This window comes from Pangasianodon hypophthalmus, chromosome 18, assembly GCF_027358585.1.
Source record: "Pangasianodon hypophthalmus isolate fPanHyp1 chromosome 18, fPanHyp1.pri, whole genome shotgun sequence".
Lineage (NCBI taxonomy): Eukaryota > Metazoa > Chordata > Actinopteri > Siluriformes > Pangasiidae > Pangasianodon > Pangasianodon hypophthalmus.
Genome location: NC_069727.1, coordinates 14,542,289 through 14,568,934, shown reverse-complemented (window position 1 = coordinate 14,568,934; position 26,646 = coordinate 14,542,289). Strand labels below are relative to the sequence as shown.

Below are 26,646 nucleotides of genomic sequence, written 5' to 3'. Positions count from 1 at the left end.
TGGTAATCAAGAGTCGACTCCAAAGTCAATTCCAAAGCTTTTGAATCAAATATCGATTCCCAAAAGAATCAAAACATTGGATTCGATTCCACGCAGCGAAACTGATAAAACAAAAAACAAATAATATTTATGTAATAAATGTAATAATGTAATAACTTAGTAGTATTTATTACAGATGTTAAAGCATTTTAAGGCTACTTACTCAAACGTCTAATACAGGCTCTCTGAATTACAGTGCTGACTAAAATTATTAAGAGAAATTAGGTGAGAGAGTATCGTGTGGAATCGACTCAACTGTATCGATTCGCTGCGATTCGAACAGGAGTCGACTCCAGAGCTTGTGGATTCGAACAGCCTGGTTAACGCAGTGTCCTGTGCGTCAGCGCATAGACCTGAAGCGCACCAATCAGAAGCGCGCTTCTGGTCACAGACCCGATGTGGGCGCTTATTGGCTAAAATGTGCCTCTTCGTTCACCTTGACGTAAGACAGTGACGCTCCCCCTGTCCCACAATGCAGCGGGGCGAGGGTCTAAGGAAAGATGGCGGAGGGAGGAGCAGCTGATCTGGATACTCAGAGAGGAGAGGTCGCAACGCTGCTCAAAACTCAGCTCCGGAAAGGAGACACTTGGTGAGAGTTTAACAGCACGCTTCACTAGGAGTGGTGTAGCCTCCGGCGGCTGGAGTCGCGCCATGACAAGCCCGACATTAGCGGAAAAATAAGCGGAACGGCCCGTGTTGACAGCTAGCTAACGGTGCAGTTAGCTTAGCCGGCCTGAGCGTTCGTTAGCACAAATATCGGGTTTTTTCCCTCCTGTATGTACTGTTTACTTAACCCCTATTCACCAAACATAATTAGAGTCGTTGTGTGTTTATTTTCAAAAAAAATACGTGCCAAACACTTTAAATGGTCAGTGTAGGAAAGACGTTAGCGGTTGCTAGCTCGCTAGCGTTAGCTTCGTCTCTCATAGCCAGCCAGGGCGGAGACGAGAGACTGGCACCTGTCATCTGAATCTCTCACACAAATCCTCTCTCCCTGTCACTCAGTCAGCATTAGCTGTACTGGAGCTCTCATTACTATCTCGTATTCACGTATCGTGGTTTTATCTGAAGTGACCAAGCAAGGTTTGTGCTCTGACACCCCTGACTCATCAGCTGTTCAGCAAGAGCTGCTTGAGGTGTTAAAGCAGAGAGACACGTTCATATGTGTGGTGATGAGCTGCTTCAGGACCAGGGCTGGCACAAGGGATGGCTCTGCATGCGCCAGAATGTGTTTCATGAACTGGAAGCTTCAGTGTAACTGTAGAATTACAGCAACATCTCAAGTCAAGGACTATATTGATCTGTCTGATATTGGTCGTTTTTGATGGAGCTTATATTAAGAGCTCATATCATATCACATCAGTGTAGCAGAGTTCTCACTGATCATAAAAGCCTTCTCAGAAATATGTGTCCTCTTAGATTTTTCATTTATATCAGAACGCACCGTGTGATCATTGTTAATGTTCATGTGATGAGCTGCTTTAGGTCCAGGACTGGGATTGCTCTTGTGTTCATGTATTTACCTGCAGGTATATTTGACTGAATGGATAATCTGCAATGTAGAATTACAGCAACAGCCCATTTGGTATTTGGTTTACTAAATTAACACATTTAAGCATAAAACTTAGACTACTTTGCTTGTTTTGATAGATTTTATATTCCAGTATATTAAGAGATCATATCATAGGCTATAGAGCAGCTCTTACAGATCTTAAAAGCCTTCACTGAATGAAGTGTGTCGTCATGATCACGTCCATTTTTTCTGCTTGTGGAGATTTAACCATGCAAATGTAACCTTTCTTTCTTTTTTTGTTTTTAACAGGTACTTAATAGACAGTCACTGGTTCAAACAGTGGAAGAAATATGTGGGCTTTGACAGTTGGGATAAATACCAGATGGGAGATCAGAATGTCTACCCTGGACCAGTGGACAACTCGGGTCTCCTTAAAGGTCAACCACAGCTTTTCCTTTAACAGAGCTAAAACTGTTTTTTTTTTTTTTTTTTTTTTTTTTTTTTTTTTTTTTTAAATTTATATTGAAAACGTATAATATCCTGCCTCAAATGTGAGAGTGTTGAGTTATTTATAAGTTAACAGTAGGATCATGTGTTATATGCTTATATATTACTCTTATGACTCTTATGCAGCTAGGTAGTTGATTAAAATGTACGCTCTTAGCCAGATGATTGACCAACGCTTGTCTCTGTCCTGTTTTAGATGGGGATGTTCTTGCCATTAAGGAGCACCTTATCGATGAATTGGACTACATCCTTGTGCCTACTGAGGGCTGGAATAAGTTAGTGAGCTGGTATGGGCTGACTGAAGGCCAGGAACCAATCGCCCGAAAGGTACGTTTTTAATCAGTGTGTGTATGCGTACATGTGTGTGTCACAAAGTTTATATGAAATGCACTGTGTGCTTCATCCAGTCAGTCCAGTTTAGTTCAGAGTTGAGTGGATTGCGTTGGGTGTGTTTACCGAGGACGTTTGTTCAGAGCGAAGGCTGGCAGGGTTTGTGGTGTGGCATATTTCCTTAGTGCTCCACGGAACCACTTCCATTCGTCTCAGTCGTCAGTGTACTTTTCTTTAGAGAGTGTGAAAGAAATTGAGAAGTTGCGTCAGTGTTACAGGACATCCAGCATTTAATCTGTTGATTTGTGGCTGTATTAAGAGATACATCTGTCAGATCCTAAAGCGATTGTTTTATTTTATTAACGAAATGTGTTTTTGACTTTACACGAAGTCATGTAATAAAACATGTAATTAAAGTACTCCTAAAACTTTTCCGTCTTTCTACGTTACTTCCGCCATTATTACTGCCTCACTTCCGTTATAATAGACGGCCATGCTGATTATTCAAATTTACCCAGTCATGGCATCATGGCTGCTTCTGGAGTTTCTCTTTAGCCTGATTGTTCCTCCCCTTTTTGCCATGTATGTCGCAGGGGTATCGAGTAGCCAGTGCGTTTCTATTTTAAGAGGGACTCTGGATGACTGAAACGCTACATGGAGAGATCTGCTAGGCACAACATGCAAGAGGTTCATTCTTTTTCTTCAGTTTCGGGGGCTTCTCGTTCTGCATGGAGGCCGATTGGGATTTAGCGTTTTGGCCGGTGCTCGATGTGGCCTAGAGGCAGATTCTAGGCACCTGCATTTGCGTGTCCTTGTTTGGAAAGAGGAGGAATGCTGGCTGAGGTCAGAGAGAGACAGGGAGTGAGTGAGTGTGTGCTAGAGCAAGAGCAAGTATCACAGACATGACTAGAGTCGAATCGTTTTGCTCACTTGAGAGTTGTAGGAGTCACAGTGTTAATTTATACACTTTGGCTGTGTTGAGGATAGTAAGTGCGAACCAAGAACGTGAGGCAGTTTATTCTTATAGTGTGTTGGTTCAGTGGTGGAGGCGTGCTGTGAAATAAATAGTAGGGGACCCTTCAGCTGTCTCTGTGCTTGGTTGCTAAATTAAGCGTCCATCATTTGCGTGTTTCAGTACAGTGCTTGCTGTTATAGAGCAATGACTTCACACATACTGCTTTTTTTGGCTGGGATTGCTTATTTGCAATAAATTTCTACAGTGGGGCATTAATGACTAAAGAGTTCTAAACAGTTTGCTAATTTCCCCGTCGGCATCTTGGCTTTGCTCTCTGTAGGTGGTTGAGCAGGGTATGTTTGTGAAGCACTGCAAAGTGGAGGTCTACCTCACCGAGTTAAAGCTATGTGAAGACAGCAACATGGACAATGTCATCACTAGACGCTTTAGTAAAGCGGACACAATAGGTAAGTTTTTGTGATTTGGTGACTATATGGTGACTTAAAACCAATCCAAACTGATAAGTCACTGCCAAGTCGCTGCCATTCTCATTCATTTTATCTCATGATTTCTTTTTCATTCAAGTGAATGGTTTTGTTTTTTTCAACCCATAATTAATTTCATCCACACTAATGAGTGCCACTTTTGCTGACCCTGTTTTTCTTTAGCTCAGATAACAATGTGTGTTCAGAAAAGAATCCCCCCTCCACCCCCACCCCAAAATGTTGCTTATGTAAATTGTCTGTCAAAATGAAAAGATAAAGAATCAGACTGTGGAATGAATGCTTTCCACACTGTAGATTAAAAGGGAATTAATGAAAACTGCGGGCTGAAAATTATTTCATAACTTGAAATTTATTTTAGTTCAGAAACACTTTAGTAGCAGTGTTACAGTAATAGCTACCTGTTGTAAATGTTATCATGATTAATGTGAAAACTGTGATAGAAGTGTGAATCACTGTATGGTGCCCATATTTTGCTATGGTGTGTCCTTGTGTTTTTTTTTTTTTTTGGTCCCCCCATACTGTTTTTCATTGTACTGAACTATTCAAGGCTCACCTTTGAGTAGTTTCATCTGATAAACAGATTCTAGTGTAAAAAGTTTGCTTTGACCTTTCAACAACCTGCCTAACACACTACATAACCTGCCTGAATTACTAATAAGAGACTTGTCCCTCGCAGACACTATCGAAAAGGAGATGCGCAAACTATTCAGCATTCCTGATGAAAAGGAGACCAGGTTGTGGAACAAATACATGAGCAACACCTTTGAGCCTTTGAACAAACCAGACAGCACCATTCAGGACGCTGGACTCTACCAGGGGCAGGTAGGAAAATACTACACAATGTAAAAACAGTGATTCACAAGTAGCACTGCATCTTTTTCTCACAAGTACAGTGTGGGTTCGTTTTCATTCACTGAAACCCTACGGTGCTAAACAAACTTTGCATTGTTCGTGAAGTAGATTTTGATTGTGGTTTGCTTATCATTAATTTGTGCCGTAAAGTGACTGAATAATTTCTGTAATGCTGAGACTGGCACTGGCACTCTTTCAGCTAGGGGTGTTGCAGATATCATTTCTATTACAGATAATTCGTGAAGACTTTTATGGTAGATGTCCCACATAATCTAAGATAATAATAGACAGATTAAATATATGTTGTTATGTAACATAGAAAAATCCCTGGTATGATGAAGCTTTCTCTTTCTCTTTCTGAGTCTCCAGTGTCAGTGATTTGTAACAGTCATATGTAAAGCTGTAACTTTTTCCCGAAGGATGACGGTGTTTTGTAGCTTCCTGGTAACAAGCTGCAATTTTTTTCTTATTAACTTCAAGAGAAAGTGACAGAGCGACTGTTTATAGCTCACATGTAACAATAAATGGATAAAAAATGTATAACATTCCTTAATAAAACAATTTTTAATCATCGACAAATTGCTGTGTTATAAAAGGAATGCAACACTTTGAGACATCCTGTTATAGGAAAATAATCAACTTTGGGGTGGTAATACTCCTCAGCTTCACATCACACCGCCCTCCTATTGATTATTTTCCTGTAACAGCATGCACTGTCATGTTTTTTTTTCTTACATGATGGATTTTGATGCGCTACTTTTAGTTTGTATGTCACCCTCACTGTTTGCATAAACAGGTTTCCACTTTGGTGTTGTTTCAGCCCGACTTTTTAACACGTTATAAAAGGTCCACAATAGTGTTTTGAGATGTTTCTGGACTGACTGGTAAAAGGACAGCCGGTTATGTAAAGGACAATGCCGGTAAGCAGCAGGGGGTGTGTGTTCCAGCTGTTCAGCTGCAGTTTACACTTCGGCATAGCCAGTTAGCATACTTCAAATAGATTACTTTACATGAAGTCAATAGATGTCAAACTTCCTTTTAGGTAACAGGCCACATTATACATAGGCCAATGTCAAGTGGGCTGGATTAAAAAAAATCGGTTTAGTGACCAATGACACATCAGCATGTTCATGTGTATCTGAAAGTTACATTCTGAATGCACGTACAGGCTGAACATGTATCACCATATATCACCTACAGAACACATGAACACACTGCAACTCATTACCAAGAAAACAAATTTTCCAAATAATGGTTTTATCAGTGTCTTGCATAAGAATTTGTCTTTTTATAGTGTTACTACCAGGAACTGAAATGGACTTCATTGGGATTATACTGTATATTAAATAGACCCAACTGAGATTATATATAAAATGTTTGAAGAATTAGATGATGTTTGCACATTCTATCAATACACTGAAGAGCTTTACACACTTCGCTATTATAACACCGGGCTATTGTTGTTCTAAACCCTGCTTTTAACCCTGGGTAGAGGAACGTTTCACACTTGTGATTTAGAAGCGGAGTTAGCACCGCATTGTACCCGGAGTTATGAAACCCTGCTCCGAAGCAGTGTTAGAACCGCTTTTGCGGTGCTAATCCAGCATTATGGTGCCAAACGTGTACAGTATGAAACGATGCGGTGTTAATGTTACGGCTAGATGCTTATTAACAGACAGCCAATCAGAAATTGAACAGCATGTGTCTCATATCACGTGCTTTGTCAAAGAAAACCCGCGCTGTATTTATCCAGTCATGGTTGTTAACACTGCAAATATGCAGATAAGAAAGTTAACCCAGGGGTTAGGGATGTACAGTAGGACATGTCAGATTATGAATACCCAGGATTAATTGTGGGTAAAGTGTGAGCAGTGTGAAATGTGAAACAAGATAACCCAGGATTCCGCTTACCCGGGGTTTAGAATGACCCGGGGTTAACTGTTTCAAGTGTGAAAAGCCCTTGAGTGTATTGCTTTATTTTACCCCCTAGTGTAATATAACAGAGACTAGCTCTTTTTTCGATTCAGTTCATTTACAGGCCACAAGACAATTTTAACTTTGGAACACAGTTTTTAAATTATTTGGTGGACTGGATCAGGACATTTATCAGGCTGGTATGTTACTGGGTTATGTTTGAGATCCCTGAGTTAAGGGGAAATGCAATCAGCAGATCACAACTATTTTTTTTGAAGCTAATTTGAAAACCATGCTTCAGCTGACTTATATGTGACTGAATTGACCTCTATCTTGCAGGTTCTTGTTATAGAGCAGAAGAACGAGGACGGATCTTGGCCTCGAGGTTCCTCTACGCCGAAGTAAGTGATTCGCGTATTGTTCTCCACTGCTTTTTACCATCACAGGTCAACAGTAGAAGTGTCTAAATGTGTTTGTCTCTCACTCATGTTCTGTGTGGGTGTTTTAGTGGCACTGAGGTCCCAATCATACTACTAGCACTATATCATGAATTCACTAATTCCCAATATGTTTATATACTTAAAAACCTTCTTAGAGCCCTGAGATCACTTATAGCTAGTTTAGTTGTCCTGCTACTCATTCTTTCATTTCTTTCTTTCTTACTGTTTGTCATGTTGTGCACAACTGCTACGCTCTGTTTATACTTTGCTTGAGTTGCTTTCATAACCCATTTTATTATTTAAAAAAAAAAAAAAAAAAAAAAAAAAAAAAAAGAATATCAGCTGTAAAAGGCTGTAAAGGCTTTGCTTTAATTTTTTCTAACTCATGATATTCTTTATCTTTTGAAGGTCATCTGGTGCTTCCAATCTCTCTGCTTTACCAAAGATCTCCCCTTCATCTCTCACAAACAATCATAACAGCAGCTTCAGCAGCAGGAAGTAAGCGCCAAATTGGGCGTGGTTCAGTGGGAGGGGTTTATGGGAGGGTGGGGTTAATATAGTTGACAACATACCCAAAGACAGCATGGGTTTGTGTGTGTTTGTGCTCTTCAGAGCCAGCCAAGTACGCCAAATAGCCTCCTTTCCCTCGTCCTCCGCCATTCGGCAACGAAAGATTTCTGCATCGATAACAAAATTCTAGTGAAATCTTTATAGCAAGGCTGTTGTCTTCAGTCTTAGCCATTTCGCTGGCTGAGTGCACAAGGGAAAGGAGGGCGGGAACAGTTTGGAGTATTGGGACAGAGCTTCTGTGTATTCTTTTGGCCAGTTTGGAGTGTCTGTGTGTGTGCTGGTTTCCTCTGCAGTGTATCACTGCATAATCCATTTGTAAGCATTTGTAAGTGGAGGTTATTCCCACTGCCTTACTGTAGCACACTAGGGATACTTATAGTGACACTGAATCTACGGGCTCTCAAGATCAGTCTGGCTTTCTTCTGGAGACAAATCTATGAGAAAATAGGGATCTGTGTTCTGTGGTTGGGAGATGAATAGATCATCAGATAGATCACTTCATTAATCCCGGAGGGAAATTCACACATAGTTAGGTAGTCTGTCTTAATGCTAAAAGAAAGACATTTATTCAGTTTTGCCATGGAGTATGTATAATATATAAGGCTAATATAATATAATTAATAATATAAGGCTGTATATATAAGGTACTATAAGGCTGCTTTTAGACTAGTCTTTTTCAGACTCACATTTTACATGTAAGACTATGAGAAGAGGCAAGGCAGGCAGAACACAAAATTTTAAAAAGTGCTGCCTTTGACAGTTTTCATACTTTATAATAAAAGTACGGAGTGATTTTTTTTTTTCCTTTAATATTATTACCTGACCAATCAGCTCGGGGGTGCAAGTGACGGCAGAGTGCCAGGAAGAAAAAATAGTTGGCTAAATATTAGAAAATCTTTGCTATCCTACGTTCACACTAGAAAGAGAGAGCTCGCTTGCAGTTTGTCTGGTGTGGGTGTGTCACTTGTAGTGTAGTTTTAGTTGGTATGTATAGCTTCTAAAGTTAGTTAAACACAAATGAAATAATGCACTGATCAGTGTGAAAAAGCTTCGTGATAGCTTTGTTTGCAGATTAGAAAAGCAAGCTAACTGTAGTAGTTTCAAACACTCGCTAGAGACACCAACGATCTCTGCTACTTCCTTTCAAACCTTTTTTTTACTCCTTAACGTCTCTGTTGCTCTGTCTTTATATTGCTTGTTGCCGTTGGTGAGATCATGGCTCCAACAGTGACAAGCATATGGAGAATGCTTATTGTTATGGGGCTTATTGTGTGAGCTGCTTTTTTTGTTGTTTGTTAGTGTAGACTAGTGAAGGTCTAATTTAAAAGATGCCCTGGACCCAAAAAAAGAAGATGGTACTTAACTTTACCTTTCAGACTTTAAATGCTTGTCTCGGGTACTACCTTTTAATTTTATGTATTTTGTATCTCTAGTTAAAGGACTGAAAAGCTGTAGAGTACCTTTTAAAACATTTTAAGGTACATAATTGAAGCTTAAAGACCACTTTTGTGACTCTGAGGATTCATTTACATTGGTTATACTTTTTCTGACAGCCTTGTGGAAACTGTTGAGATATCATTTAGTGTGTATGAGAGATGATTCAGTTTTATAGCGTGTATGCTTATTGTGAGGTGTGTATTTATTTAAAGAAAGACTATTACCTTAGATGACCGAATGAAATGCTGACATTTAAAAAAATTTGTAAGAATCGGCACATTGGTGAAATGAGGATTTTATATAATCAGCACACACACTGACCCTCCGAGCTGTGCTTAAGAGAGCACAGGTTTAGATTTAGCTTGTAGTGTCCACTAGTTCACTAGTTTGCGTGTGTTTGCCACTCTCTTACTCTGCTGCATGCTGTCACAAAACCTCGGGAAGAGATAACATCCATATCCACATCTAAACACTGCTGGAGTGCTCTTTTTGACCGTTTCACCATTTTGCATGCAATTGAGAAAGCCACTTGATATATCACCACTCTTGAGTTGCTGTCTGTATGATTGCTTTGAAGAAATGTTCTACTTCTTGTAATTCCTGTTTGTTGACTGTTTTGAGGGTACAGTGATAGTCTCATGGTGCTACTGTGCATTAGCAACTTTGGAAATTGTGTGTGGTGAGGAGGGTTGGTGCTGAAAATTGGGTCATCAGTGTAAATAAGGCAGCGCAAGATGAGGCGTTAAGATTTTTGTGAAGTATGTGTTAAGAACCCAGAGGAGAACACACCACCTCAGTGCAAACAAACAAACAAAAAAAGAATTACGGTGTGTTAAGATAATGGCACTGCATTGTAGTTGATGCATGAATACTACCACTTATAGACTGGTGTTCTTTATGATATTTTAACAACCAGTACTGGAACCCAGGTGACTGTCTTTAAATGAAGACCCACCTTTTCCCTAAACACTTACATTTCTGACAGGATACAGTTTACCAGTTGTGGGTTCCTTGCTCAAGGCTCCACCAGTGTCAGTTTGGTGGTGCGAACTCATTCGTGCTCATGATCTTCTGGTCAGTAGCTCAAATCCTTAATGACTGAGCCACCACGTGTCCACTTAAGCATTTAACTTGGAGTTGCATTGACTAGTGAGTGCTGTGGGGAGCTGTCGGCTAGTCAGGGTAGTGGAAAAAACAGTAGTGAGGCAGACAGTGAAGAAAGGAGCTAAATTTCCATTCTTAGTCTGAAAATAAGTCAATTTTATACTAAACTGCACATTGCATAAGAGTACACTGGGGAAGTCATTTTTTCCCCTTTTGTTTTAATGGAACAAACTCACTTTCATTTCACTTTATTTGAACTGTAGAGGCATGTACAGGACTTTTTTTGTTTTTAAATCCGATTACTACCTGACTAATTGTGACCAATCCTAATGACCATGAGCAGGATAAAGCAGTTAGTAAGTATGAATGTATGAATGAATGAATGAGTGAATGGGTAAATCCTAATTTATACCAGCACTGTGCCGCATCCAAATATGCTCCCTATCATAAGCAGCGTGGTCTTTCTTTGTCTCACAAACTTCATATCTGATCGCCCGAATGCCATGAGAGTAAAAAAACATCCTGTTTCGTCTAATGGTTTGAAATAGTGTAATATGATACTCAAAGAAGGATTGAAACTGGAAGTGTATTTTGTAGCCTGTGTATGGCTGTTAACTGAAGCACATTATATTTCACCGTAATAATAAAACAAACCAGCAAAAAAAAGAAGCTAAAACTACTGATGTGCTAAATCAGTGTTTGCTTTAAATATGGAAAAGGATTCATGTCTGATTAGTGAAAATTAATTCATTAATTCATCCCCTAGTACTTTAAGCATGCACTAAATCTACAAAAAAAAACACCCTACACGTCTACATGTACTCTCATACTTGCTGTTTTATAATACAGTTTTAGACTTTGGGCTAGTTGTGCTAGTGTTAATCGCAAAGCACTTCTGTAAGCTGCTTTATTTAAATCCCATCTTCTTTATTGGATGTTACACATTTATTTACTTTATTTTTTTCAAGCTAATTTGCTTGGGTATAATAGATTTCTGAATATTTGCTTATATCAGGCTTGGATATTGTACCCCAGGTCTAGGCACAACACCTAGACAAATGTGAAGGAGCAGAAAATAGTGCACTAATTGTACTGTGTTTAAATATCAATAAATCAGTTCAAGGCTACACCTAAGCTTTAGACTGTTTTCACTCTACTCATTTCTCATAGAATTAGGGGGAAAATTTTTCCAGAAATCATACCGATATTGCGTTTATACACTACCCATTGGCAATAATAGTGAAATGTATGCAGTACAGATGCTAAACAAGGTAGAGAATGATAATGTGAATAATTTATTTCTGACCTTATAGGCCGATTACAACTTGTCCCAGTTTTTTTAGATGTTACTATGTTTACATAATCATATTACCGTGTATGAATATAAAAACAATAAAGCTCATAAAGAAACAATGTTGTATTCACATTTATTGTTTGTAGACTATTTGGTAAATCTTAAAGTGTTAGTATTGGAGAAATTTGAAAAAAAAAAAAAAAAAATATATATATATATATATATATATATATATATATATATATGGCTCAGCGATTAAAGCTTTTTAAATGCAGATAGGAAAGTTGAGAAAGTTGGGTGTTGCCTAGCCTCAGCTGCTGGGCCCTTAAGCATGGCCCTTAATGGAAAGTATCCACCAAATGTCTAAATGATTAAAAAAAATGTTGAGAAAAAAAGCCGTACAGTTGGAGAGGGGTATACTGCCTTTCCTTTATGGGAAAATGTAGTAAAACCTACTGCAATTTTAACTTGTTAACTTTGTTTAACTTGTTGTTCTTCACCCTCCCCACTCCCACCGAAAAAAAGCGTAATACTGTGATAACTGTACTACAACAATTCATAACGCTGACAGCCTTAATGTCTGAAATTGCTCCTCTACTGACCTGAAGTTGACCGCACCAGTGTCCAACCCCAACTGGTAAATTTCAGACTGAAACATGTCGCTGTGCATTCTGGTACTTTAGTGTGAGCCTAGTGTGCATCCGTTGTACACTGGATTTATAGTGCACTATCCAGGGAACATGACTTGTCTACTGAGAATTCGGACAACCTAAAAATGGCTGCGCCCCAAATAGTGCACTATGTGGTGAACGGGGATTGAATTAAGACACGGCATGTGTCTCCTCTGCTGTGTATCCTTCTCAGCACTGCCTCATTACGCAACATCTTGTTTAGCAAATCTGTTTAAAATGTGTTTTAATTATTCAGCACACCCTCCTGTTTATATTCATCTTTACCCAACCCTTTTGCCCCAAGCATGCATGGAGTGTGTATGGGGGGAAAAATAGCGAGTGTTACTTGGTTGGATTCTCCTTCATGCCCTTGTAGCAGTGACTACGTAGACAGAATATTACAGCCTGTAATTGTTAGAATAGAATTGTTTTGTGTGCTGAATTGCAGGTGTTGTGTCAATCTTAGATGGCACCATTTGTGCTAAAGTAGCATCTAATAAATAATTAACCATGCATCTACTGGTGATGCGGAACAGTAGGTAACAGTTATTTTTCTCTTCTTTTGCGTATTTTTTTTTTTATTATTATTTTCTTTTTAATTTTGTGCTTTTTTTTTCCTTACACCCATTGCTCTGTTTTTTTCCCTCTTTGATTCTCTCCGTCTTTGTCTGTCTTTGTGTGCTTTTTACCTCTGCATACTCTGCAGTCTTTATGACCTTCACACCGTGTTTTTTGTGCACTATCCAGTGCCGTGTTTAGGCTAGCGTGCTCAATTACAGGCATCTCGTCTCTGTATATTGGATTGTAGCGCTCCACAGAAATGCTTAGTCACACAACAAGAGTGCCGTACCAAGTCTCATCCGGAGTGCTTAGCACCTGGATTGCTTAGCATACCGCAACCTCAGCTAGCTCTCTGTCTCTCTCTCTCTCTCTCTCTCTCTCTCTCTCTCTTTCTCTTTTGCTCTCTGTCTTTCTCCCCCTCCCCCCCCAGCTGATCATCCCGCCGGCTACTGAAGCTGCCTTACTAGCTTTCTGCTGCTGCTGTTCTATAAATATCTACCCCCCCCCCCCCACCCCCCAACCATCTCTCTTCCTCCCCCTTCTCTTCACGCTCTCTTTCTCCATCTCTCCCGTTTGGAGCGGGAGGGACAGGACAAGCTCGGATGACACTCCTGGCCTGCAGAGCTCCCCTACCTCAGCAGTAACTGGGAGCTGTTCTCTCCTTCCTCTCCTCTCTCCCTCTCTCTCTCTTCGTTTCTCTGTCTCTCTGCATGTTTGTGGGGGCATGGCGGCCGAGGGGAGATGCTCCTATGCTGCTGGTGGTGCCTGAGGCCGGAGAGGCTCGAGAGAGTGCTGAGCGGCGACACCACACAGCCAGATCAATGGGACCGAGGCGTGCACTGCACCCAGAGGTCTGCTGCAAAGCCATGTGCTTTCACTGGGGCCTTGGCGGGGAGGACGTGTGAGACTTGGAGCGCTGATTGTAGTCACTGAGCATGCTGGAATTCATGTTTGAGCTTATGTTTGCGTGCACTGGAGGGCAATTTGGACTGTAGGACGTTTAGGCATTTAGGAGGATAGGCTTTTGAAGTAAGAGGATTATTTGTTTATGGGAGCAGGAAACTCAAGTCAGCGGTTTATTTGTGATGTGATGCAGCTTCTTTTTGGACCATGCACTCAGATTCTTGCTTCCTCTAATTATATATTTTTTTCTTGTATTCCCCCATCTGTCTCTCCGTCTCTCTCGGCACTTCTTTCACTGCAGTGTGAAAAACTCTAGCTACAGCCTTTCATCCTACCCTCCTTATAGCACCTACGAGTACTCGGACCAGAGTAGGCACAGTGAGAAAGAAGGCCTGTGTGGCCTCTCCAACCTGGGCAATACCTGCTTCATGAACTCTGCTACACAGGTAGGACATGGATTCTGCTCCTTATCTCATTTACTACTTTCTCAGGACCAGACTGTGTTTTTTCTTTGTCACTGCTGTGATACCATCAAGGGTGCATGTTTTATAGCTTTAATATGTTTCTTTTACCAGGGAAGATGCATGTGATTTATCTATAATTAGCTTTTAGAGTAATATTTAAAGGTACATTAGTGGTCCTTAACGTCCAATTATGCAGCTGAAGTTACTTTTAAAGGTACACTATGTTCACGTTTCCATTTGAAAGATACATACTAAAGGTACAAAATATGCACCCGTGATGGTACCACCCTAGCGATAAGGAAAAGTATAATACATGTTGTGGGGAGATACACTGGAATTATTGAGTGTGTTTACATGTAAGATAATTTTGTAATCTCTATTTAAGCTCTTTATATTTAAGCAATAAATTGATCAATTTATTTTCACTGAATTTAGTTCAGTGAATTTAGTGAATTTAGTTCAGTCTGTTAGTTTAGCCTACTTACTTCTGAAATATAAGATGAAATATAGACGAAATATAAGACATTGACAGCATGCATACACTAAATTTTCATTGGGCTAAAATGTGTCTGGTATAAAATATAGAAAAATGTTGTTTTCATGAACACTTGAATAATCTGCTAGCTGCTGAAATCAGATCAGGATCTGACAATCAGATAATGTGATTATATTATTAATGTGCGTAATGTGTGTTTTACTGTATATTTATAAATTAATCGATTCATTTTGTGTCTCTCCTAAAGAGGCCAATGAATCTAAAGTCTAACTGAAAACCTCAGTTAAGTATTCGAAGATGGACTGCAGTTTTTAAAGAATAGTGAAAAACCTAGGGATGCTGTAATGTTTTCTCAGCAGGCAGCAATTTGTGGTTTCAGCAAAAAGTGCCACTGCAGGAACCTGCAGGATGAACATTGAGGCTTTGTAGTGCTGAGTGTTGTGACGACACTTGCAGCAGTCAGTGTGCTTGGGCAAGCTGGCAGTGTGTGTACTTTGTACCTTTTACATTTTGCGAGTTTTTACTTCACTCTTGCAATCTGGATCTTTCTCACTCTACCTTGTGTTTGTGTTCTGTAGTGTTTGAGTAATATTCCTCCGCTCACTGAGTACTTCCTGAAGGACAAATATCAGGATGAACTGAACGAGGACAACCCTTTAGGAATGAAAGGAGAGATCGCTAAGGCTTACGCTGAGCTCATCAAACAGCTCTGGTCTGGCAAATACAGCTACGTCACTCCTAGACCTTTCAAGGTAAGTGGCAGTTATTTGAGAACAGAACAAACAAAGGTTAATGGTAGTAACTGAATAGAAATTTACCATGGTATCTTAATATTAGGGTTTTTTTTTGTGGAAAAGATGCAGTATAGCTTAAGACACTGTTTTGTCTCTAATTTTTCTTGTCTCTTCTTTTCTTGTTAGTTATTTAAAGATATATTTGCAATTGATATGATATTGATTTATGACTTGATTATGATATGATAATTATCGTTCCCATGACATCCTAATCTTACATGTATGAGACCTCGTCAGAATGTTACTCTAAACAAAATTAGTTTACAGGTAAAAGTTGGCAGTAAAAAAAAAAGAGCTGGATTTTGTTTTGTGTAAAATAAGCATTTGCAGAGGTTTAGTGGTTCTTAAAGCAACTAAAGTGTTCTGTATGTATGTTTAGACCCAAGTAGGGCGCTTTGCCCCTCAGTTCTCAGGCTATCAGCAACAGGATTCCCACGAACTGCTGGCCTTCCTTCTCGACGGCTTGCACGAGGACTTGAACCGCATCAGGAAGAAGCCCTACATCCAGCTCAAAGATGCTGACGGAAGGCCAGACAAGGTACCTCACACAGGCTGCCTGCTCCTGTGCGATAAATTCTCCTCAGAATTATGATTTTCTCTGCAAATCACTGCACAAATCTTTAAAACTAATTACCTAAGTGCTGTATATAGAATGTGTGTCAGATAAACACATGCACACAGTGTTGGATATGCTCTCCAGTTCTGATTAGCTATTACTGAAGATGTAATTAGTAATAAATTAAAATAAACCTTCAATAAAACTACATAAACAAATACAGTGAACAAATATACCTGATTTATGCAAAAAAAATAAATAAATAAAATCAGTCCTGAATATGTTTCTTACATTTCCTATATTTCAGACTTTTCCACTCACATGCTCCTGTCGCTTTGTTTTAAATCTCACTCTCTCTCCTGATTGGCTGCTGTGGTCTTTTATGTGTAGCTGGGCATGAAGACGTTTGATGAAAGGATGACATTCGATGTATCTGGCAGATGATGTATGCGTACAAATTTGCTGCCAGTTTTGACCAGACACTTCTGATACAGTGCTGACTGTGAATTATTATTTCATTATAGTCAAGGTGGCAGCAGCTTAGTAACATCATATTATAGAGTATTTTTTTCCCTGACTCAACTCACGTGCTTTAAAAGAGTGTGAATAATTCACATCAAAATGTACTCAAATAATCCATTAAATTAGTAACTCTTATCAAGCCTTTAATTTTTTCCTTCTTGAAATACAAGTACTTGATTTTTACAAATATAAGTAATTCAGAATATACATGTTGTCCATTACTGCCAAACATGGTGCTGAAATTATAAACATATAATAACTTTTTTTTCTTTTATAGCACTTTTTACAATACAGCACCTTGGTGGGTTATTTAATGTGCCAAATGGTAACTGTTATGGTTTTCGTGCCATTGTGTTAAGCACCTTGTAGGTACTGTGTACACATTAGTACTGCTTGCACTGAATCTAAGTGTTCACTTCTCAGGTAGTAGCTGAAGAGGCCTGGGAGAACCACATCAAGAGGAATGACTCCATCATCGTGGATATTTTTCATGGCCTCTTTAAGTCTACGTTGGTCTGCCCTGTGTGTTCGAAGATCTCTGTGACTTTTGATCCATTCTGTTACCTTACACTTCCTCTGCCCATGAAGAAAGAGCGTACGCTGGAGGTCTACTTGGTGCGGCTGGACCCTCTCACCAAACCCACACAGGTAAATGATAGTGCTTTTCCACCAGAAGGTGCCACATGGCTCAGCTCTGCAAATTACACCAGGACATACAGATGGAGATAGAGCAGACCATTGCTTGGTCATACAAACTAATTTATTATAATTTGCAACATCTCCTACCTGCGATCCATGTAAAATTTACCATCTGGGTAGGGCAAATGCCAAATGGCTTCCTACTGTTTGCATCCTGCAAAGGGTATTAATGGAGCTGTGGTAGGTAATGCCCTACTTTGTCCCCAAGTGCATGACTGCTTGTGCTTTTTTACATCATTTGGTAAGCTTTATACTCTACATTCTCTGTATGTTCACTAAAGATTAAATTATCGTGACACTGTTTGAGTGTGCACTCTGCTATTACATAAATTGCTTCTGTTTCCACTAAAGATTAAGATTGTATTTGGGTGCACACACATGCCATTAAAACAAACTTGCCTTGTCTCCTGCTCAATAGTTCACTGAGAGAGAGACACAGGACAACATGCTAAATGGAGATATTCCAGGTTTCATTTCAAAATGTTGTTTTTTTTTTTTTTTAAAATCTCAAATAGAATTTTACTTATTGTGCCTATCCCTTCACCAGCCAATAACCTCCAGAGAAACTCCACTTTCGCAGGTGGCGTGGCATTATAGTAAACTGACACATGCATGGAGACAGGATACGGATAGTCCTGGCTCGGATTAATTACCGAGCCGTGCTGTTTGGTGGAGAAGCACAATAAATGGGCTGCAAACACTGTACATTAGTCACAACCTCAACCTGTAGCAAGACTGAGCACACCTAAAGTCTTCTCTGGTGGTTTCGTGAAGGATATGCTAGTTATTATGCTATTAATCTTTTCATTCCTCTGTCATAAGTGAACATTTAAACAAATTGGCTTTGGGAGAGAGTCTTTAAATGTCCACTATAATTTTCTCCTCTGTGTGTCTGCCTTTTACAGTATAAGCTGACAGTACCCAAAGTCGGCTACATCTCAGACCTCTGTGCTTCTCTTTCGGCTCTGTCCGGAGTACCTGCAGAAAAGGTAAACAATCATGGTTTCACAAGTCTAGGTCATTAGGGAAACATTACTGCAGTCAACTTATTTGCTTTGCTGTTGCTGTTTAGATGATTGTCACAGATATCTACAACCACCGGTTCCATCGAATCTTTGCCACCAATGAGAACCTGAGCAGTATAATGGAAAGGGACGATATCTACGTGTAAGTATTATGACTAGCTTTCGGGCAGCAATATAACCAGAAATGTAAATATTTATATGACAGTTCTTTGAACTGTCATATAAATATACCTTATATAATAGTTCTGAAAACTCCAGACTTCCCTGAACTTAAATATATTTCTCATATATCTCTCTAGATCTTTATCTTGGCACATTTTTATGCGTGTGCTATCTGAAAACATCCGCTGAACTACTGCTTAAATTCAATTCATTACAGCAGTTAGTGCGGTATTGTGCCATCATTCAGTATCACACCCACACAATATTTATTTATGTGGAACAAAAAAAATTTTAGGATGAACATTTAAGAAGTGCCGCAAACCAGTCTGGTAGCAGATTTAATTCACCAACTGATGTATCAGAAACACTTTTTTAAATATATTTTTTTGATATATTAATATTTAGAGCCAGTAAACACCTCTAAGTTTATACCACTAGTTCAGGAAGTCTTGTAATACATGCTTCTTGGTTATTTGGTGAGAGGTTTAGTATTAGATGTGGAACTTGGTTGTAACTGCATGGTTTTGTTTTACTTCTCTACAGGTTTGAGGTTGGAGTAAACCGGCTAGAGGACACAGAGCATGTGGTGATTCCTGTGCACTTGCGAGAGAAGTATAAGCAGTCTGGCTATAACCACAGCAGCACGCCCCTGTTTGGCCGACCCTTCCTCATAACCGTCCCGCGGACTCTCAGCGAGGAGAAGTTCTACAACCTGCTACTTCTCCGTCTGTGGTATGGCTCCCTTGATGTCCCTTCCACCTCCTCCCTCTGTTTCCATCAACTCCCCCCACCTCTCTCTTTTCTACAGACTGAATTAATCTTTCCAGAAGTTGGCTTTAGAGCTCACGTAAAACATTTCTCTGTGTCACATTTGCAGTCGTTTTGTGCGCTCAGCTCTGGAAGAAGAGGAATGTGACGAGACGCACTTGTCCAAGCAGCACGCCATCAACGGCAATGCCACTAACGGTATTCTGGAGGAGGGCTCGCCCAGTAAGCATGCTGTTTGAGTGCATCCTTTAATCTCATGCCCTTGTGTTCACAGAAAGCATGTTCATCAGTTTAATTACAAGCAAGCTCAAGCAAACGAGCACACTCATCCTGTGCTCAAAGTGCCTCGTGGCTAAACAAGCTGACATGATCTACGTTTTTACACTGCAGTACGTTTTAGTTGTGGCATGATAAAGACAGCACCAATTTATATAATCTAACAAGATTAATTCTGTACGTTGCTGGTCCTGAATTTCTTGATAGTAAATCATTTTGGGGTAGATTTAGATAACGGCATAAAGTCACCTTAAAAGCACCATCATTAACATTTCTGCTGACTCACATCTGCTTTCTGTGAGCTAAGATCCTCTGGTTTGCATTTTGTCTACATGTCTTAGAAAGTGATGGAACATAAACCTTCTCTGAAGCCATCAAAAATAAAAGGCCTCCATAGCAGTAGATATCTTCAAATTAACAGCTCAACAAGATATATGTAACTTGTGGGATTATTAACTATACAGATCTTTTCTTCAAATTAGTTTTGTATTAATCTTGTTTTCAGGATTTTGCTACTACTAACAAAGCATGTGCCAGTTTTGTTGTGAATGGTTTGGCAAAAAAAGAAAAGAAAAGAAAAAAAATGGTTAAGGCAATGGTTCGGCAAAAACAATGAAAGATAATGAAGCTAATGTAGTTAGTAAGCAGTGGAAGTCTGCCTCAGCCAAAATCTTTTCATAAATACATGCCCATATTTCCACAGACTTGCTTCAAATGAAATTGCTAAGCTGCATTCTGTAAAATAGCAGGACTTGTCTGTATGTAAAAATTTTAATTTCAGAGTGGAACTGTTCCTTCTCCTGTGTGTCTGGATTGTCATTCAACCCCACCTCTTGTCTTATGTGGAAAGATAGTAAAATATGCTATATTTGCTAGATGATCTATATGTTTCAATAAATGTGATCAAGAATCAGCTACTTTCACAGAAAAAAGGAAATCGACTGACATGGCAGATGACAAACCACAGACTCATTTACTCCCTGCTAACTGCTTTAAACAAAACTTTTAAATAACATTTAAAGCCAGGACCTTTTTCCTCAGTCCAGTGAGCATATTGTGCTTTGAAAAGCTTGAGTTGTGGTGTTTCAAAGTTCTTTTCCCACTGGCAAACCAGCAAAGGTGCCAACAGCCAATCAGATTGCAGACGTCAATCACGACCAAGCTTGTGGTCAGACAAGTATGCAAAAGATATCAGATGCTCCACCCATGGGCCACATAGCATCTGAGGTTAAGGAAATAGTGATTCGAGTTGTCCAAGATGGCTGACGCCTTTCAGATAAACACTGTAATCTACAAAAACAAACAAAAAAACTTCTGCAACAAAAAAGTCTGCATGACATTACTTAAGAACTGGGTGCAGTTAGGCATGTATTTACACAAAAGATTTTGCATGTGATAGACTTTTATATCTTGTAAGTTGGAAATGGACACCACATACGTCTTGTCTGAGCAAATACATTTGGAGGAAGTGGAATAATGTGCAAACTTTTTTTTTTTTTTTTTTTTTTTTTTTTTTTTTTAAACATTCATTATAGTGAGAACCTGGTCCTTACAGAACAGTCAATCTGATTTTAGGTGAAATGGAGACTGATGAGCAGGATGATGAATCAAGTCAGGACCAGGAACTCCCATCAGAGAATGACAACAGCCAATCAGAGGATTCGGTGGGCGGGGACAACGACCTGGAGAATGGGGTTGCCCCAGAGAACACGACCAAAAGCCAGCAGCTCACAGGCCACAAAAAACGTCTTTTCACATTCCAGTTCAACAACATGGGCAAGACTGATCTGAGTTTTATTAAAGAAGAACCACGGCAGATCCGATTCGATGAGGGACACCTTCGACTCAGCGGTATGACGTTCAACTGATTTAAAAAAAAAAAAAAAGAACTCAAACCAGTATTCACCTGGCATTGTGTACTTAAACACTTCAGCAACATTTAAATAATGACATCTTTTTAAATAATAATATATCAGCAGCACAGTGATTGTGAAAACCTTCAATCATGAGATATATCTTTTATCCTCTGCCTCACAGATAGATCCTATCTTTCCTTGGACTGGGAGCCAGAAATGAAGAAGAAATACTTTGATGAAAGTGTAGTAGAGGTAAAATTTGCAGAGCCATTGTTTTTGTTTCCTTCACACTGGTTATACTAGTCATGACCATGTTCATGCCTCTCTTGCCCCAGGACTTTGATAAGCACGAAAGCATGGAATACAAACCTCAAAAGAAGGCCTTCTTTAAATTAAAGGACTGCATAGAACTCTTCACTACCAAAGAAAAGTTAGGAGCAGAGGACCCCTGGTGAGATTGGGAATACTCCATTTTCCCCAACAAATTTTCATTACTCCATTACTTTAATATTTTGGTGTTTAGTTCTCTCCTGTCTTTTCTGCCTTTTCTGCAATTATATTTAAAGGAATAGTTTGGCCAAAAATAACATGCACACAATTTTCCATTTGTTCCAAATGTAGGTGATCAGCCAAGACAATGTTTGGTGTCAGAAGTTTGGTTTATTGCTAGTTTTTGCACAGAAACAGTTAAACAAAATGCCAAAATATGTTCATATCCAAAAAAACCCCAAAAAACAAACAAGTTAGAGCTGTAACACTACCCAATTCATTTCTAGTGACAATTCCATTTTCAAATTTGGGCTACACCTCCTACCTGAGTCTGACCTTTGTGCAGAGTGAAGTGTTGGCCATGAGAATATGAACAGCAGAAGGCCAGCAGCTCAGAGGCCACATAAAGTGAATATTCACATTTCAGTTCAATAACATGGGAACTGATTTTCATTATAAAAAAGTCAAAATGAGGAAGAAATTGATTCAGAGTAGCTGCTGCTAAACAATGCACTTCTGTCCATTTTATAGATAGCAGTGCATCGTAGTGTCAGAATCTACAGAAGTTTCTTCCTTCAATATTGTTTAGGGAGAGTGTGTGATAATTTAGTTCAGTTGGCATGGTGCGAAACTGGAGACTATGGGTTTCCTTTACTTGTTAGCTACACTGCAAAACTAAAGAAAAAAAAACTTTGGACACCCAACTTGTCTTGTCTTATTGAATATATTGGACATTTATTCATTCATTCATTCATTTATTCATTTATTTACTTGTTTGTTTGTCAAATTACTGGTATAAGTAGACCAGCTCTTGGCAAGATGGACACTTGACACTTACATGTCTTAGTGATTTAATTGTTTAATTGCTTTATTCATTACTAACAGACCAAACACTTGATAGATCTAATGGCAAATGAACATTTATGCCTTTTCATAACATATTTCATTAAATACACTGCTTTTACCTGTATGTGTGTGTAACTGGTCTTGTGTGTGTGATTCCAGGTATTGTCCCAGTTGTAAGCAGCACCAGCAGGCCACTAAGAAGCTAGACTTGTGGTCCCTGCCTCCTGTACTAGTGGTCCATCTGAAACGCTTCTCTTATAGCCGCTACATGAGGGATAAGCTGGACTCATTGGTGGACTTTCCCCTTCGGTAGGCTCGTATAAGCTTAGATTTACTATCATGTGATGCTCATATACATTTTAAGAAATAACCACACACAATTAATATATGAGCAGATTTTAAATGTTTATAAAGAGGCATGTGATGGTATGATTCAGGTGAGTTTTGTACTATGATTGTGCAAGTAAATTTGTAAATTTAGTAGAGTGCATGATATTATACAACAGTACTGTTGGATGCTCAATTCTGATTGGTCAGAAGGTGTAGATTTAATTTTCTATAAAATCACAGTTCGGACAGTAGTTACAGCTGCAATCGCTTGTTGTAATACATTAAAAAAAAAAAAAATTTTAGCGGATGATCCACATTAAACGTGATTATAATTGGATTAAAACTATGATGTCATTCTTTAATGAATATAAAAATGGTAATCACTGCCAACTCACTATGGAAAAATACACTTTGTGCCATGCTGGAAATGAATCAGCTTCAAAGTGGTAAGAGTAACTCCACTTCACATCAAGCCATATCACACCACCTGTTGTTGATATGTATATGTATATATGTATAAGTGTATATGTATAAGTCTGTATGTGTAATATTATTCGATAATTTGTATAACAAAGACCTCTGTTGTTCTTCAGTGACCTGGACATGTCCGAGTTCCTGATCAACCCCAATGCTGGGCCTTGCCGCTACAACCTCATTGCTGTGTCTAACCACTATGGAGGAATGGGAGGAGGCCACTGTGAGTGACACACACACACACACACAAACACACACATCATCATCAGCTTGGGTTTACTTTAGTATACATGTAGAATCACATAAATTTGTTGTAATTGTCAGATACGGCCTATGCCAAAAACAAGGACGATGACAAGTGGTACAACTTTGATGACAGCATTGTATCGCCAGTCAGTGAGGATCAGATTGTGGTGAGAGATCTTTCATACAGTTGTAGTCAGTTCATTTTAGCTTTGTTTGGAATGAGATGTAATTCATTTGGACTTGGGGAAACAGCTAGTACAAACCATCTGCTAAAAAGCATGCGTGTGTGCGTGTGTGTGTGTGTGTGTGTGTGTGTGTGTGTGTGTGTGTGTGTGTGTTTGCAGTCCAAAGCAGCCTATGTCCTATTCTACCAGCGTCAGGACACGGTAAAGGGAACGGGCTACTTTGCTCTAGACCGCGAGGACGTCGAGGAGCAAGAGAGCAGCTTAGCACAGGGGGTCAATGGCCAGAGTGACGAAGATGACGACGAAGAGGAGGAAGACCTGAACGACAATGAGCAGGATGAAGAGCTGGAGCCAAATGACGTTTCCATGAACACCAACTGAGGTGGGACAGACCTGGCGTCGCAGGATAGTGGGGTCGGTCATCTGAAGCCATATCGAGAGCAGCGAGAGCAGAGAGTACCACAACTGGATGGGCTGGGTGATAAGAGCCCTTGTGATTTTAGCCTCTGATACAGCAGGGTGATGTTTATTCTCCCTTTTTTTTAGTTTTCCACATGGTTCCCCTGCCTCTGCTCGTTCTACACGTCTAAAGCTCTGGTGGTGAAAGAAAGCCTGAACCGGCTAAACAGAGGTCTAAATGTGATGCCTGAAAGTCAGCAACGTTGCTCTTTCAGTTTCCTTCATTGTAGTGTGGTGTTCTTTATTTTCTCCTCGAGAGGCACATTTATAGGTTTTATCGTTATTTTGCCTTGTATATAATGTTGGATGGACAGTGAACCTCTGGGTTTTAAGGATAATGAAATTTCATTGACTGTTTTTGTTGCACACTCCATTTTGTTTTTAGAGCTAGTATTAGTGCCACACGTACTGCAGAAGCGGATTATAGCTTTCTGGTGTCCAGTCTATCAGCTGCTCAGAAAGATGTCTTTAAACCAATGGTAAATGTATCAAGAAGCTATTTCACTCATGTCAGAAGAGCACTGATACGTAATGTAAAAACTTTAGTCAGTTGTGCTGCTGTATGCCTCCTTATGGGTTTTTAGGGTAACTTAAGCCTGGCAATTAAGGGTCTCCTGACATTTTGACTTTAAGCTACTTCAAAAACAAAGGTTTTCTTAAAGGCACGACTTTTAAGAACCATAGCTTTACCATTGCTTCAGATGTAAGTCTCATTCTTTTTCACCATAGATGCTTTTTAATGAGATTATGAACATTTCGGTGATGCAATAGGTTTGTCTCTTGCCTCCATCACCTCGCCTTAAATCTAATCTCAGACTGTTGCCTGTTTGCACAGATATTAGTTTATTTGCATTTCTCATACACGCACACCTAACGTAGATGCAGCCATAGGTGCAAGCTCACTTGTTCATCACACACACGCTTTAACATAACCCTGCAAACACATGCTCTAGTGACTGCTGAAATTTGCCAGTTCTCCCAGATTGGCAGCCAGAATGTATTTGACTAAGGAATTGACCTGTTTTTGGATTGATGCCTTCAACTGAAAGTTTTTTTTTTTTTTTTTTTTGGCTTTAGTTTTAGTTTAGGGGTTTGGGGAGGGTGATTGAATCGCCTTTAATATTAACTACACAAAAAAGTGGGGCTACTGCTGTATGTGCTTTGTGTAATAGGGAGTGTGGGCACAGGGATAATCAGACTGTGTGAGACTGACTGGTAGGCTTTATAAATAATGTATATAAGAATTCACTCTGTGAGTGCACATTTGATAAATTTATTTATTTATATGTAAGCATTACAAAACAAATGTATTTAAGACCACAAGAAGAGAGAATATGTATCGTCCAGCAGTATAATGGGGACTGGGATTTAGGTCTGTTAAAGGATGTGCTGTTGCTTGGAGTCTTTTGTAAAGGTAAACTCGGACATCCTTGCATGACGAAGGGGGTTTCAGCATTTGGCTGCACTTGAGTTCACTTGGGTTTACATTTGAAATGTGCATGTGTATTTATATACAGACCTTCAATAAAGTTGTGTAAAGTCTTTTGCTGCCGTTTTCCATTTGCGCATGCTGTATTAAGGTAAGTGACTAGGAATATTTTCAATAAAGTGCAAATTGTGTGTAATTTGCCCTAATTACAGTCAACTCCCAGAATTATCAGGACCCTTCATGAGTACAAATTAGTTTTTTGTGAGTTTTGTGAGGGCAATATGCTCATGTGTCCACTTCCTATAAGTAAATATATAATATAAATATAAATAAATTACATAAGTAAATATGTAAATATTTCATATATATATGTATATATAATATGTATGTACATACATACATACATACATACATGTATATATATGTGTGTGTGTGTAAACATTAGCTTTTAATGGTCTTAACAACAAATCATTAGTCAGACAATGAGCAAGAATGAAACAGATGCACTCCTCAGAGCTCCTGTGACTCCATTTGCTGGTTTACTTTTGGGGAAAAGCTAGAATTAGGGAAATTCACTTAGAAAATTACACTGTAAAAAATTTTACAAAATTATATTCTGGGATTTTTTTTTTTCTTAAAATATTAGTCATTATTTATTTGGTTATCTGTCACACCTGATGCAGCTCATCAAGGGCCCTTAAACATTTAAAGAAATCAAACAGAAAAGCTTCCATACTAACTAAATTTCCTGACCAATGATTTGTACCAATATACACACACATATACACACACACACACACATATATATATATATATATATATATATATATATATATATATATATATATAAATATATAAATATATATATATATATATATATATATATAAATATATATATATATATATAAATATATAAATATATATATATATATATAAATATATATATATATATATATATATATATAAATATATAA

The 26,646-nt window shown here is 39.0% G+C and overlaps 1 protein-coding gene across 8 annotated transcripts; it reads left to right on the top strand.

Annotated features, from left to right (window-relative positions):
* Positions 1–472: 472 nt before the first annotated feature.
* Positions 473–25,785, top strand: LOC113531895 (ubiquitin carboxyl-terminal hydrolase 15). 8 transcript variants are annotated; one of them, XM_026922862.3, is made up of 22 exons: positions 474–628; positions 1,862–1,989; positions 2,256–2,386; positions 3,685–3,811; positions 4,527–4,672; positions 6,956–7,017; positions 7,465–7,554; positions 13,898–14,042; positions 15,135–15,308; positions 15,730–15,888; positions 16,852–17,076; positions 18,033–18,116; positions 18,200–18,294; positions 18,858–19,046; positions 19,192–19,280; positions 20,934–21,209; positions 21,396–21,466; positions 21,550–21,665; positions 22,709–22,858; positions 23,473–23,576; positions 23,678–23,766; positions 23,944–25,785. In XM_026922862.3, the coding sequence occupies exons 1-22, from the start codon at positions 540–542 to the stop codon at positions 24,163–24,165; spliced, it is 2,961 nt and encodes a 986-aa protein (XP_026778663.1). In that variant the 5' UTR covers positions 474–539; the 3' UTR covers positions 24,166–25,785. The 8 variants fall into 8 exon arrangements, with proteins under 8 accessions (XP_053097900.1, XP_053097901.1, XP_026778663.1 ...); XM_026922861.3 differs by having other exon boundaries at positions 19,192–19,304; XM_026922863.3 differs by lacking the exon at positions 7,465–7,554 and having other exon boundaries at positions 19,192–19,304.
* The last annotated feature ends 861 nt before the right edge of the window (positions 25,786–26,646 follow it).

Coding starts and splice junctions, on each gene's coding strand:
- LOC113531895 (XM_026922861.3), top strand. CDS start 540: ATGGCGGAGGGAGGAGCAGCTGATCTGGATACTCAGAGAGGAGAGGTC. Junction 1,990..2,255: donor CAACTCGGGTCTCCTTAAAG/GTCAACCACAGC, acceptor GTCCTGTTTTAG/ATGGGGATGTTCTTGCCATT. Junction 18,117..18,199: donor CCGGAGTACCTGCAGAAAAG/GTAAACAATCAT, acceptor GTTGCTGTTTAG/ATGATTGTCACAGATATCTA.